Source organism: Sinohyriopsis cumingii, unplaced genomic scaffold (genome assembly GCF_028554795.1).
Source record: "Sinohyriopsis cumingii isolate HCF-2022 unplaced genomic scaffold, ASM2855479v2 utg001460l, whole genome shotgun sequence".
NCBI lineage: Eukaryota > Metazoa > Mollusca > Bivalvia > Unionida > Unionidae > Sinohyriopsis > Sinohyriopsis cumingii.
The window spans coordinates 1,997,764-2,012,693 of NW_028316002.1; the positions used below are offsets into that span (position 1 = coordinate 1,997,764).

The 14,930-nt window shown below is 34.7% G+C and overlaps 1 protein-coding gene across 3 annotated transcripts in view; it reads right to left on the bottom strand.

Annotated features, from left to right (window-relative positions):
- LOC149772480 (ATP-dependent RNA helicase DHX58-like) overlaps nt 1-14,930 on the bottom strand; it is a 92,124-nt gene that overhangs the window by 59,623 nt on the left and 17,571 nt on the right. For all 3 annotated transcript variants that reach the window (XM_089947774.1, XM_089947773.1, XM_089947772.1), the window contains exon 5: nt 6,840-6,932. In XM_089947774.1, the coding sequence (XP_089803900.1) occupies nt 6,840-6,932 (93 nt within the window). The remainder of the gene's footprint in view (nt 1-6,839; nt 6,933-14,930) is intronic.

A 14,930-nucleotide genomic window follows, 5' to 3' on the forward strand; every position in this document is an offset into this window, starting at 1 on the left:
GGTGCTGCTGGAAAGTTAGTCTGGTTCCCTGACTTATTTTACTAATTCTAAGATGAAACCCGGATCCAAATAAAATATGGATAAACCAATTGTCCAGATTTTGCGGCAATGATCATTTTTGCGTAGTTTTTGCTAGTATGCCTAAGTCTGTATTTTAAGGGTAATTTTTGTAAGACTTATAGCAAAATCTTAAGAGTTGGCAAGTCTGTTGTTTTATTCCATATCTTTAACAGATTTAATTGATGTCCAAACAAATAATATTTATAGGAAATCATTAGCATTTAATTACTAAAGTTCAATTAAAACATGTACCCATAGTGTTAAAACGCAGCAAAAATAGTTCAACTTGAACTTTAATCTTAATTTTTGGCTCTCCTATAACCTTGAAAAGAGAGAAGTTACAATAACAAAGCTTTAAGATTATCTTATTAATGTAATTTGTATAACATCCACATTTTAACAATACTGCAAGAATTTAATAATGATTTTGTTATAAGTTTTTGGTCCGAGTTGAGATATTTTGCTCGAAGAGTTTTGTAACTGCAGGGCCTAAAATAACCTCTTTTGACACAAGTCTTGTCACTGTGATGTCACTCCCAATGTCCTGGTTTTTCCATGGACAGAAAGAACAAACTGCAATTTTAATTCATGATTTGTGATAACCAAGAAATCAATTTTTTCAAGTAAAATAAGTTATTTGATAATACTTACTCAATCATATTACCTTAGAAGAACTAATACTACTACCTCACAAATAAAACCCTTCCAGAATAAACATTTTGGCTAAAAAACTAAAAGTTATCTGCCCACTTAGGAGGCAGTTAGAGTGATCTCCCCATTTTACCAAGATTGGCACCAAATGTTGCTAAATCATCAGTTACTATTAAAATGGAAGGCACACTATATGGACATAACTTCGGGGAAGCTGTATGCTTATTATGATTCGCTAAATATTATCAAATGAAACATTTTACTAGAAAAAAAATGGTTTCTTCAAAATGTTACCCATTCATAATACCTTAGGAGAATGGGTAAGAGGTGGAGGGAGATACATCCCCTTACCCAGAGAGACCATCTCCAGTCCCCAAAATGATATGAGACAGCTTCTAAATAACATTAATGGAAAACAGACTCCATATGTCTGGGAGCGGAATTTGTGAAGCCGCATCTTTATGAAGCTGTCAAATGACATGGAAAGGTGACCGTTTGCACCATGGGTTCCTCCAGATCAAATTGACCCTTTTAGGATGAAAGATATCTGATAAAAACTGGATAATTTTACTTGGATCTCCATCCCATGGCATGGATAATTACAGTTTGAGAACAGTTTCAATTAGGGGCCCCGAGTGGCCGAGTGGTCTAAAGCGCTCTTCGTTACGGATCACTGCCATCTCACCTCTGTCTGCGGCGGTTCGAGTCTAAGATTCAGCCAATGTGGGCATGTGAGAAAGCTTGCCAGTAGCTTCTCGTGGGTCGGTGGTTCTTTCCGGGGTTTTCTGGGTTCTTCCTCCACCATTAATACTGGCCGCCATGTATAGCCTATCGTGCTGAAAAATGGCGTTAAACCCCACAACAACAACAGTTTCAATTATGAATCAACTTATGGTATCCAAATGGAAAACAGAGGTATTTTAATTGATGATGTAAGCAGTCCCAAAATGTCAGTAACTTGTCAGATTGTGGAAGCAACTGAAAGTAGATTTCTTCTGTAGACATTGATCACCTAATGTTGGAACTGTAGACCCGGCAGTTGATGTAAAGGAAAGAGGACAGAACTCCAATGGGAGCTGGCAGAAAACTTCAGTTAAAACCTTAAAGGTATTGTTCCACTTATCATAATAATATCTAATAACGATGAGGGAACTCGAGTGCCAGTTCTCGTCATTTATGGATTAAAGTAGTGAAATCAGTGTCTCCTTTGCCACCTACAAAGTTGTTAAGGAAGAAAGTCATGGATGGCAGCTCACTATAGTTATATAGCACTTATGACTTAGCTCCCATTGCTTCTAAGGTGTCACTAAGTATAGGCTCTCTTGGGTGGCACAGGGCTGAGGGTGAAAGAAGAGACATCTCTTGAAAACTGAGGCACCATGATGAATATCACACAGCCAAAGTGTTTTGAGGTACTATGTGGCAAGTCAACCCATCAGGGTGCCTATATAAACTGGATGTCTACCACAGGAAATGCCTAGCAGCACTATATGGGTTAGACTGATCAATTAGAGCTGGAATGGGCAATTGTCGCCAATCACCAGAAGTGGTAAATTGGCCATGAAAGTGTGGCAAATTTGAGTTTGCCATAATTTGGCTCCTACAATCAAATATAACAAAACTTTTTCCTGATGGTGTATGCTGGTTACAACATTTCCTGCCTATTACTGGAAGCACTCCACCTTCTGAATGACTCATTGACACAATGTAGCCAGCCAATACTACCCTCCACTCCCTTGCCCAACACCCATTTCATCATAGCCTTCAGTCTGAGTCTAGAAAAGACCTTCAACAGGTGGTGTCTACAATTTTACATTTTTTTGAGCATGCTTTTGCTTGTTTTGAGCGAGTGAGAATAAGGAAGACAGTTTGAAGAATGTGATGTGAAAATTTCAAGAAAGCTGGGAGCTGAAATTTGTAGTGATGCAAGTAAACAAAAAGCCAGTGTGCCTTCTGTACAAAAAAGGTTTCAGTGAGAATAGGGCAGACAGTTTGAAGAAGCACTTTTGCAATACGCATAGTGAATTTGACAATCAATTTCCAGTTGATGGCCAAAGTCATGTCAGTGAAATTGCCCTTCTGACATCACAATGTTTTTGCAGATTGAGCACCAGCTATCTATAAAGCAGCCTGGATTTTGACTCAGAAGGAGAAACCACTTTCCAATGCTGAGATGGTAAAGGGAATTGCTATCACAGTGATGGAAACTCTGTTGGAGAATTATGATTCGAAGTTGAAGAATGATATCCTGCATAAAGTACAGAATTTGTAATTAAGCCTTAGTTCAGTAGCTCACAAAGTGCTAAAATTATAAAAAAAACGTAGAAGAGAAACTGCTTCAAAAATTTTAAGAATATGTTTTTCCCTGGCGGTGAACAAGTCAACCAATCTTACTGACACAGCACAGTTAATCTTTTGGGTTTAGTTTGTGCTCCCCAATCTTAAAATTCATGAAGAAATCCTTGTACTTTGTGGAACTGATATACTCAAAAATATTTTGAAGCTTCAAAAAAAAATGTGACCTGGACCTGAAAATAATAGCTTCTGTTACAATAGATGGTGCACCCACAATGATTGGAGGTAAATTGGGATTTCTCTTTTGAAGCAGCATTTGAATGAGAATGGCATAAAAACCAGGAGAATTTGTGTGCTCAAATGCCTGGAACCAACATGTTTAAAAATTTGATGGATATAGTTTTTCAAATCATGAATTACATCCAAAGTGGAGGTTCCTACTACCATCAACAGTCTGTTGAGGCTTTTAAAAAAATGCAGCTAGTGTGATTTCAATGATCTTAATGACTTTGTGAATGTGAGATGGCTGAGCAGAGAAAATGTACTGGAATGATTTACCTCTTTGCTTCCTCAAATTTGAGATTTTTTTTGCTGAGAAATGTCAGATTGAAACCATTTCTGACATTGAGGAAACTTCATGTCAGTGTGAATTGTATTTTCTGTGCAACACCAAGGATCACCTTAATGAACTGAATGTGAAGCTCCAGGGAAAAGGAAAAGTAATAGGTGAGCAGGTGCAGAATTCCAGTCAAAATTGAACCTTTTTCTGGCACGAACTCAGAAGGAAAAGTTGAGCCATTTTTCAAACCTGGTTATATTTCTAGAAAATATTCGGAGTGTGGTCTATTCGACATAAAGCATTAGCTCTCTGTAAAATGGATAAAAATCTGTCGCCGAAATTTGAATCATGCTTTTCTGATTTCAATGACTTCATATTGTTATTTCAGTTCTTATGTGATCCATTTCACTTTGATATTGTAAATCCAAGCAAAGAAATTGCCACCCTTCTGTCTTTTGGACAAATGCAGGTTTGAAGATGATTTGCTTCCTCTTCACAGTACAGAACACTTGAAAGTTTGGCAAATTCTTTAGTCACAGAGATGTGGGAATCTATTCTGACTGACAAGGATCTCCAAGCTTTGAAATCATGCATTTCAAAATTATTGTCTTTATGTTTGGATCAATGTGGATGTGTGAATTGATGTTCTCTATCATGGGTTTCATCAAGTCAAAATACAGATCTCAAATTGTTGATGTAAATTTAGAGTCAGAACTTATATGTGCATTGAGTTGAGATATTTCAGCAAACATTTCTACAACTTGTCAGATGAAAGAAGTGTCAAATTTTGCATTAAATTTTCTCAATCTGAACCATTTATGTCATCATTTGCACCTGAGCAAGAAGTAACTGAGCAGTCAAAATGTACATACATGTTTTGAATAAACTTTTTCAAACAGTGTTATTTTTTAAATCTTATCATTTGCTATACCTGTCACTACACTGAAAAGTAAGTTTCTCTCCTAAGCATTAGAGTGTCTGTATAGACTGGACATCATCCACAGAAATTTTTGTGCTTAGCAGCACCATGTGGTTTAGTATGTAGTGAGGTGATTTCTTGGGTTTTACAGAACTAAACTGGGCATTATGTGAGTTGTGGAACTGGATAAAAGTTTAATTTCTGGTGGCTGATACTGTATGATCGATTGTGGTCAAGGCAAATGTGATCAGAGTTATGTGGTTGAGTCCAGTCATGAAGGAACATGGCCATCTTGGCTGGTGTGATGTCCAGTTCTGAGACAAAGTATGGGATATTGTTCCAATGCAGCTGGTCCATAATTCTGATATGTGAGGCTGTAACTGAGTCAGTTGTTGCTCTCCATCTGACTGCCCAGTCAATGACATGGATCCAAACTCTTGCATGCAAGCTGATGTTTTCATCCCTCAAGCTATGTTACTGCATCTTCTCTTCAGTACATGTCCATTAACTTCTGTCCATAACATTCAAGTATAACTAACTGGTATTCATGGAAGAAAATCAAAGAAATCTACACATGTTGAGTGGTTGTCAGACAGGTCTCGCCCATGGTCTAAATCTGAAAGACCAAATAGGAGAGGCCATATATACATGTAGTGCAGTGAGTGTCCTCCTTTAGGAACCTGCAAGTAAAAGGGTGCATGTGGCCTGTACAGGTAGAGAATTACAGTATCTCAATTAATATTTACAAAGTGGATGCTAAATAATCTATACTATTCACAAATAATATGTAGGAAGGTCAATCTGTCTGCCTATACAGGTAAAATTACCAAAGCATCACTTATAGTAACTACATATATGAAGTGGACAGCAAATAGTCAATTCTAGTAATAGATAACTCATAGGAAGGCCAACTTTTTTATTACCTAAAGAGGTAAAATTACCAAAGCATCACTTATTACATAAGGTATGAGCTGGATGCTACTAAGTAAACCATGTATACAAAACTTACCTGTAGTTATCCAACCAGTTTTCTATTATCACACACAAACACCTGCACACAAAAAAGGAACTGAAGCATTATTATTTAAATTTATGATGTACATGCTACAATATCCATTATGAGATAATTTTACCTCTAGAAAAAGGTCTAATGATGTTCTATACAGGTAAAATCAGTAATGCATCTCATATATGACTATAAATTAGATACTAACAGAAGATAATAAAGAAACTGAAATGTATGTATCCTGATTCGGTGGAAATTATAAAGCAATATTAAATAAGTTTTCTATATTATACACCAGACATGCACTCATTGATAGTTATAGAAATACAAAGGAATGCCAGGTATATATCAAAGGTGCCTAACTGTGTGAAGACGGCAGCCATGTGATAACAGAAAGTTAGAAAACTTTGTTGTCAGCAACAGGAAAAACAGAAAACATGGAAATGTATAGATGGAATCTACTTCCTTCTAAGATAAAACTCCTCCAACGTGTTTTGAGGTAGAAAACTTCCAAACTGCTTGTATGGCATTGGCAAGGCCTCTCTTCCAACTTGTTTTGAGGTAGAAAACTGCCAAACTGCTTGTATGGCACTGGCAAGGCCTCTCTTCCAACTTGTTTTGAGGTAAAAAAAAATTCCAAACTGCTTGTATGGCATTGGCAAGGCTTCTCTTCCAAGAGATTGCTACTCATCATAAGTGGAATTAATAACTGATGATTTTATGGGGATTTGGCACCAATCCTGCCATCAAGGGGAGATCACTCCACCTAACTGCCACCTAGGTGGACAGATAACTTTCAGCTTTTTAGCTAAATGTTTTAGCCTCAAAATGGTGGATATGCAAGGCAGTAGTTAAGTTCTCCTAAAGAATTATGATTGGGTAACATATTTTGAAGAAGGAATCCAGGAAACCTTGTACCCACTTGACACCACCACATAAAAATGGTAACACCCCATCCCCCATGCATTCAAATTATTTCATGCCTTTCAAAGTTCTTGCATCTGGGTTGTATGGCATTGTTCAAAACTGAACAATTACAAAAATTAAAATATGGCCGCATTAATATTCCTACTAAATGAATTCTTTGTGAAAATGAAAAATTCCAAAATAATAATTCACTTTAAATGAAGATATAATGAGTTATTATTCTTTATTCTTTTAATAATGTTAGATACAATAAATTAATCAATATTCACACTTGTTTGAAATATGAAATGTTTTTATTACATACAATTGTGTATAAGAACATGTTTGGCTGAGGAGAAAAAATATGAGTAGATTAAGGTCCTGCAACTGACATTTAAGCAAATTTCTTTCTCATTTGTAATTTCTTTGCAAATCAGAAATACCTTCCAGAACCATTTCTATCTCTCCACTGTGACCTGCATCCCATGATGCACCAGACCCACTAGGTTCTTGTGTTTCATCCATGTCTATAGGTCCTGAAAGTATCCAATTGGAACAAATGTGAACTAAAATGGCAACTGTATCCAAATATTGTAATGCTAAATATAAGAACAAATGAAAAGAAAAATCAACCAAGCAATTATAACAATAATATCATAACCTATTGATTTATTAAAGCAATAATATTATCACCTATTAATTTAATACAGAAATATCATATCCTAATCAAAAATAATATAGCAATATCATCACCCTATATATTTTACTATAGCAATAATATCATTACCCTATGTATCTGGCAATATCAGCCTATCAATATAACAATAAAATTATCATCCTTGTAATATAGCAAAAATTTCATCATATTAATTTAATACAACAATAATACTATCATCACCATATTCATTTAATAGACTAATAATTGCTATGACAGTATCTGGTAAAGGAAAATAGTATTTCCATTGGTAAGAATGCTACCATGGGATGAAAATGAATTGCATTTATTTCTGTATGAACTGTGAGGAGAACTACTTTTCTAAGAATACCCACTTCTATAAATAGAGTCACGTGTACAGCAGAAGATAAACACTGCCAGCGGAGGCAGACAATAAGTAAGCATTAAAGGAAAAGAACATTCTTACAATTTTTTTCATTAAAAATTGAATAAATTGAATCTGAAAGACTAAATCAACATATATTTCTGATCTCTTATGAATAAAATCACTCTTTGTTGAAATTTGTGAAATAATATGGATAAAAATGTTTTAAGTGCACTAGGTCAAGGTATGCACTACACGGTATTATAGCTATCCAACGCTGAAACTGAAATGTCAGAATTTGGAGATTCTTTGTCTACTCTGCCTTATCAGATTGATTTCATGCACAGAGATATTAAAAATTTTGTCACATCTATATCTGACACGCCTTTTGAAGTGGAAGAAGTAACACAATCATTTAGTTTGAATGAACTAACACCAGTCAAGTTCCCAGCTGATCATCGGGATGACCTAAAACCAAAATGCTTCAAATCACTTAAAGAGGAAGATCTCTTAAACATATGTGAACAGTGGTACTCAAAATCTACCAAGAAAAACACTCAATGGGGCTACAAAACTTTCACAGGTAGATTTATTCATTCATTCAATAATCATAATAAATTAACTATAATAACAACAATAAACAATATACTGGACTGTTCATTACTATAAGCTTAGGTAATACTGCTCGATACTTACTTTGCTCTTAGTTATCATTTTCAGTATTATGAAAAGGCAATATGTTGTTTATTTATATGTACAATTTTTTGTAATAATCATTAATGCCAATATGAGACTTAACTTGCTCTGCAGTGAACAAAATGTAGTTTATCTTTAATATCTGTGACAGCTTAAAAATGTAACAAATCTGTTATATATAAATACATTTTATGGAAAGGAGATATGCATGAATGATTCTTCCCTAAGATCTCCATATTTCAATGTTAAAAATAATTTTACTACCAAAGCTGAAAAACAAAGCTGTGAAGAGAAGAATATAAAGGTAGATCTTAAGTCAGTTGAACATGTACATGTGGCCTGAATGTTAGATATAGTTTATGCTGAAGTGGTCCCTAAGGTCACCGCAACATAAAAGAGGATGCTCCCTGAAGCCCAAGCTGAGGAATACCATAAAAACACTTTAAAAATTGTCAGGGCTGTTACATTCAGGTTGAATGTGGTCGTCCAATCAATATTGTTACAGACCCTGAGTTTAGAAAAGGTAATGACAGGTTCAATGGAATATTAAAGTTGAACACAAAGAATGGCTTATCAAGATCAACTCAACATAAACCAATTATTCCTCCATCAGACATGTATGAAATCAATCAGTACCCAATGCAAGATAATCCAGTCACACTCACACTTGTATGCAATCAATCAGTACCCAATGCAAGATAATCCAATCACACTCCATCAGACATATATGCAATCAATCAGTACCCAATGCAAGATAATCCAGTCACACTCACATTTGTATACAATCAATCAGTACCCAATGCAAGATAATCCAATCACACTCCATCAGACATATATGCAATTAATCAGTACCTGATGCAAGATAATCCTATCACACTCCATCAGACATGTATGCAATCAATCAGAACCTTTTGCAAGATAATCCAATCACAGTCACATACAGAGTTTGGTTATACCTCTACATCCATTATGTTATACATGGATTAGAATTCCACAGCCAATTAACACCTACCAGTCTTGAAATCCGGTTTGATAAAACAACGTATGAATATGTCATTTTGACCCATCAAATTATGCACACAAAAAATCATCAGGGAAAATTAAATGCAAAGGAGGAAATTCTGACAAGAAAATGTATGCAACTGATGGTCAAAACTGCCCAGTCAGGTCAGTAAAATATTACCTCACATGCATTAATCCAAAAGCTAAATCACTGTTTTGTCACACTGATAAAAATGCTTTTGAAAATACCCAACTGTGTCAAATATGGTATACCACAGGATGTGTTGGGCAGAGGCAATTTAGCTGTTTTATGCCTGACATATGCAAAACTGCCCATATATCTGCAAGATATACTGTTCATTCTCTTTGTGCCACAGCTTTGAATGCAATGACAGATGCCAACCTTCCTGCTAGGCACATTATATCTCTGTCTGACCATCCCAATACCTATCATTGACACCTTACACAAGGCCCAGTACTCAACATAAACAATAAATGAGTAACATTTTTTCCAATGTATGTTCAAATGTAGCATTGTCTGCTCAAGACTCTTGTGCAATACTATCACATGCAACTGTAAATGTTCAAATGACCTCAACAAGCAGTACTACTCAAGTAAATGTTAATAAATTTGAACAAAATCCACTGCAAGAACTATCACATAATACAATGAACTCTATGACAGGTGTCATTACACAATCAACCTGTCATTTCAATAACTGCACCTTCCAGTTTAATTCCAACTTACAAAGTAAGTGCAAACAAGTTTTGGAAACATGAGTGATGTTAACTATCCAGGCTAGAGTAATAATTTACAAAACATAATGTACCACTTCTGGTTTTTATTATATTTTAATGGCATTTTCCAATGAATAATTATAGAGAAATTAAGAAAATGCTTAACAAATAGTTAGATTCAAGTACAAATATTAAAGTAGTAAATACATGAATGTGTCATACAATGTTTCATTGCAATTATTATTGCACTGTATTTGGAAAAGTGTGTAAACAATAAACACAAATTTAACAAATTACACTGTCTTGCCTTTTTTGAACCCCTGTGTGAAATACTCAACTTCTTACGCCAAGGGGATTCTAAATCATCATCTGCCTCTATTTGCATCTGTCCATTTATGGGTTTGTCTGTCAATTTACTACACTGATATCACAAATTTAATGAGGGGGATCAGGTTATAAACCTCTGTCACTAAAAAAAATCATGGAATAACTATAGGGATAAAACAAGTACTCAAAATAATTTTAGAACTGTGTGTGTGTGTGAACCAACAAAACTGATCACACACCTTCTGTAACATAACCTCATACACCTACACGTTTTAGTCCAGCCTGTTTATAAACACGAAAACCGGTTTTGAAGAACAAAATTAGATCACTTACATGTCCAAACAGTAATGATTCTGTCAAATCACTTTCAGTCAGCCTATGAACGCATAAATTCTTACAGCCATCATATCGTGACTTTAAATACAGAGCTTCCGCCTTGAAAACACGTGTCCATTAAGGTTAAATATAAACCTCATGGTTCAAATCCTTATATTGGCTTCCATTGGTTGAAGTATTGGTATTACAAGAACCTTATTACAATCAAGCAGGACAATCCCAAGTGCTATAAATAGCAACGTAACAAAAACCCAAAATCTGTATCACTATGCTCGAAAAAGATTTTGTTTTTTAATGATGAAAACAAAATAACATAATGAATAAGTCAAATTTCAATTTTAAGAGTTTAATGTTGTTTACTGTAGTATAAACTGTCAGTTGCAGACTCACACAGCTTACATAATGCCCTTTGGGCATTATTTTCTGTGTGAGTTGGCAACTGACAGTTTATGCCACAATAAACTAAGAGCAAACAAAGCTAAACTCTTAATAGTTGCAATTGCATCAGTTGATAAATGAAGGGAAGATTTCCATTGGTCAGAACATAAACATGTGATCAGACAGAATTGCATTTACTTCTGTATAAACTGTACGGAGAACTACTTTATACTAACTTCTACAAAGCGAGTCATGTGCAAAGTAACTAACATAAACACTGAACTGGAAGGCGTACACAATGCATGCCTTTAAAAAGAAATAAAAACAGTGGCTTTATATGTGGGGTGGGTGGGAGATCCGTTACACCACCACCCCATCTTAACTGTAAGCGTCGATGCCTAACACTGTTTGACTATTGGACCCCATCACTATAACCATTTACCGATAGTCTTAATTTCATTTGTAAGTAGCCCATGTATGTAGCATAAACTGTTAATCAACATGAAAACAGATTTAAAGATACAACTAGTTATTCACATATCTGGACAATAATGATTCACAAGTCACAAAGAACTCATGATAGCATCAAATCCAAGAGTCATTCGTATGTCAAACAAAACAAAACATCCTTGAATATTGAACTTTTACTCAGATTAAATATGCCAATTTAGATAAAAGATTATGACCAGGATGTAGAATGTTCACAACCTTAGATCGCCTACCATTGGTAGAATTTTGTGTTTGATATTAACGTATCCACAGCTATTATGTTGCAGATGGAGAATTCCCTGTTCTATAAATAGCTATATAGCAGATGTTTAAACAAAAACTCATATGCTTAAAAAGGCTCTAAAACTGATTGGAAATATCTTTTAATAAAAAGCAAATAACAATAAAAAAATATCAAAATATTACAGACAGCTGCAGTTATAAGAGTTTAACACTTTTTTTCTGAGTTTATTGTGGTACCAACTGTCAGTTGCCAATTCACACAGCTTACATAATGCCATTCGGGTGTTATATACTGTGTGATTCAGAAACTGACAACTTATACCATTATAAACTCAGAAAAAAAAAAAATTAAACTCCTAAATAAAATCATCACTCTATTAATATCATATAACAATATCATTACTTTATTACATTTGTGAAGCAATAATATCACCACCCTATAATATCATCACTATTAATATAGCAAGTATATCATCAACATAGATTTAACATAGCAATAATATAATCATCATATTAATGTAATAAAGCAATAATATCATCACCCTATTAATATAGCAATATCTAAATCACCTTATTAATATAGCAATAATATCATTGCCCTATTAATATAGCAATATCTAAATCACCTTATTAATATAGCAATAATATCATTGCCCTATTAATATAGCAATATCTAAATCACCTTATTAATATAGCAATAATATCATCGCCCTATTAATATAGCAATATCTAAATCACCCTATTAATATAGCAATATCTAAATCACCTTATTAATATAGCAATAATATCATCGCCCTATTAATATAGCAATATCTAAATCACCTTATTAATATAGCAATATCTAAATCACCTTATTAATATAGCAATAATATCATCGCCCTATTAATATAGCAATATCTAAATCACCCTATTAATATAGCAATATCTAAATCACCTTATTAATATAGCAATAATATCATCGCCCTATTAATATAGCAATATCTAAATCACCCTATTAATATATCAATATCTAAATCACCTTATTAATATAGCAATAATATCATCACCCTATTAATATATCAATATGGAGTTAGGTTTGTATGTGCTTGTGAGAGTATTTTTGAGTGTGACTATGTTTTTATGTCCTTAATGCACATGAGACTTATGTAATGTGTTAAAGATATCAAGTTTTAAAATGTAAATACATTTCAGCACATTACTTGTCTAAAATACCATATTTTATATGTCACGAGTTTGTGAATCAATTTTTGTATGGCTTCAAGGGGAGTGCAGTATAGCTGAGTTGCCCCAATGATAACAAGAGACCCTCAGCGAGACTGACGCTCTACTGTCTGTAAAGAATTTCAAGATTTGCAATAACAAAATTTTCAAGATGGCCACTACATTTACCATACTGGATGTCAGACTGACACCATTTTCATTTGGTACCAAACAGACATAATAGGAAGTCTTCTGGTCAAAACCCAATGCTGATAGTTTCTCCATTCACGATGAGGAGCAATAACAAGATTTCCAAGACTGCTAACATGGCAACCATACTGGATGTCAGATTTGCACCATTTTCATCTAGGACCAACTAGCAGCCATCATAAGGAGACTTTATGAGACAACCCAATCCTTCCCAAAATACAAAGTAATTGAAGGGACATCTTTACCAGAAATCTGCTGACAGACTGCTAAGTTTGAAACTTCAGTGATCTTGTCAAAGAAATTAAAAATGTTTCTCCTGGATTTATAAAACATATTCCCAGTGAACAGCGAGAGGTGCAATCCTCCCTTTAGTATGTGATAATATACTAACTTGCATCAGTTCAGTATTATTGTAAAATTTTCCATCAGACTCTGATTTGTGTTGAAAACTTGCTGTTTTATCAAGAATAGGAAGAGAACACGTTGCAAAAAATAAACCTGTTTTGTTTTCAGTTTCATTAAAACATAAGAAATGTATTATGTTGATAAAATATATACTGATCAAAATTTTTGATTATATTGGTTGTATAAACTGGTTCCATTATAAGTATGCTTTCAAATTTTGGTGAAAACCCCATTTTGATTTGACTATCAATTCTGGAGAAGTCGAGATAGCACGATTTTCAAGATCCTACTGTGGTTAACATATTGGACATCTAAGTGAAACCATCTCCATGCAGAACCAACTAGACCTTGGGATGAATGAATGTGTAATGTTTCGTGGCAATTTACTAAGTTATTTAGAAGGAGCAATAACAAACCTGTGCTATTACAGATGGATATCAGACAACAGATGAAGGACACTAGGTCATCACATAAGCTCTTCTGACCTAACCAGTGGACATAAAATAAAATGGGCTTTGTAATTGGGTAGTAGATGGTATGCCTACTGGGTCATCCAACATTCTGCATGGGTAACAAAGGGTTTCGCAGCAGGCAGCTCTGTGAGTCACACAAATGAGGCTGGTCTCCTAATGTGGATTCGTTCAAGGATGGACAGGTACAAGGCCTGGCCACCCGGATCTGGCTGAGTTTAAGGATACATTTTTTTTATCTTGCTGGGTCCTCAACCCACCTCCTTTCTAGGTTTCAGTAATAAAATAACTGCTTCCCATATAAAATGTGTAATCATTGACAGAAACAGTGGCTAGAGAAGGGGTGGGGAAACAGCTCAAATTGGAGTGGCCAGGAAGTTCCCTGCTGGGCTAGACCTGGTACATGGCAAAATTTCCCTACCCATCCATCCCTAATGACAATAGCAGTCAGGATAATGTGACTGGGTGGGACATCATGCTGCATGTCTGCTGTGTGATGCCCCATTCATAGACATCACTATAACCTGCCACAATGCAAACATCATAACAATATGACTGAAAAACTGTTAAAACTATGTTAGAAATCCAAATCACACACACACACACACACACACACACACAGCTTTAAGTATGCATCCAAAGGCAGCTGTTGTATTTCTTCTGTGTAGGTACCCTCATTAAATGAAACCTAACTATATTTTTGGACTCAAAAGACAGAAAAGTGATACAGTTAGTCTGATACGAGTCATTAGGTTCTTAGAAGATCACCATGTCATTTCTTTAATCGTCAAAGTCAGCCCTTACAACTGAGACCATGACTGAATATTACCATGACTACAGTTGTGCCTTATTATTATGCCCCTCAGTAAAAAAAAATCTTTCTTATAATGCAGGTATGGTCATCAATCCCATTAAATTATTTGACTTTTTTTGTTTTATAATTGTGACATTAACTTCTTCTTTAAATGTCAGTTCTAGCCTGATGAGAACCAATTATATT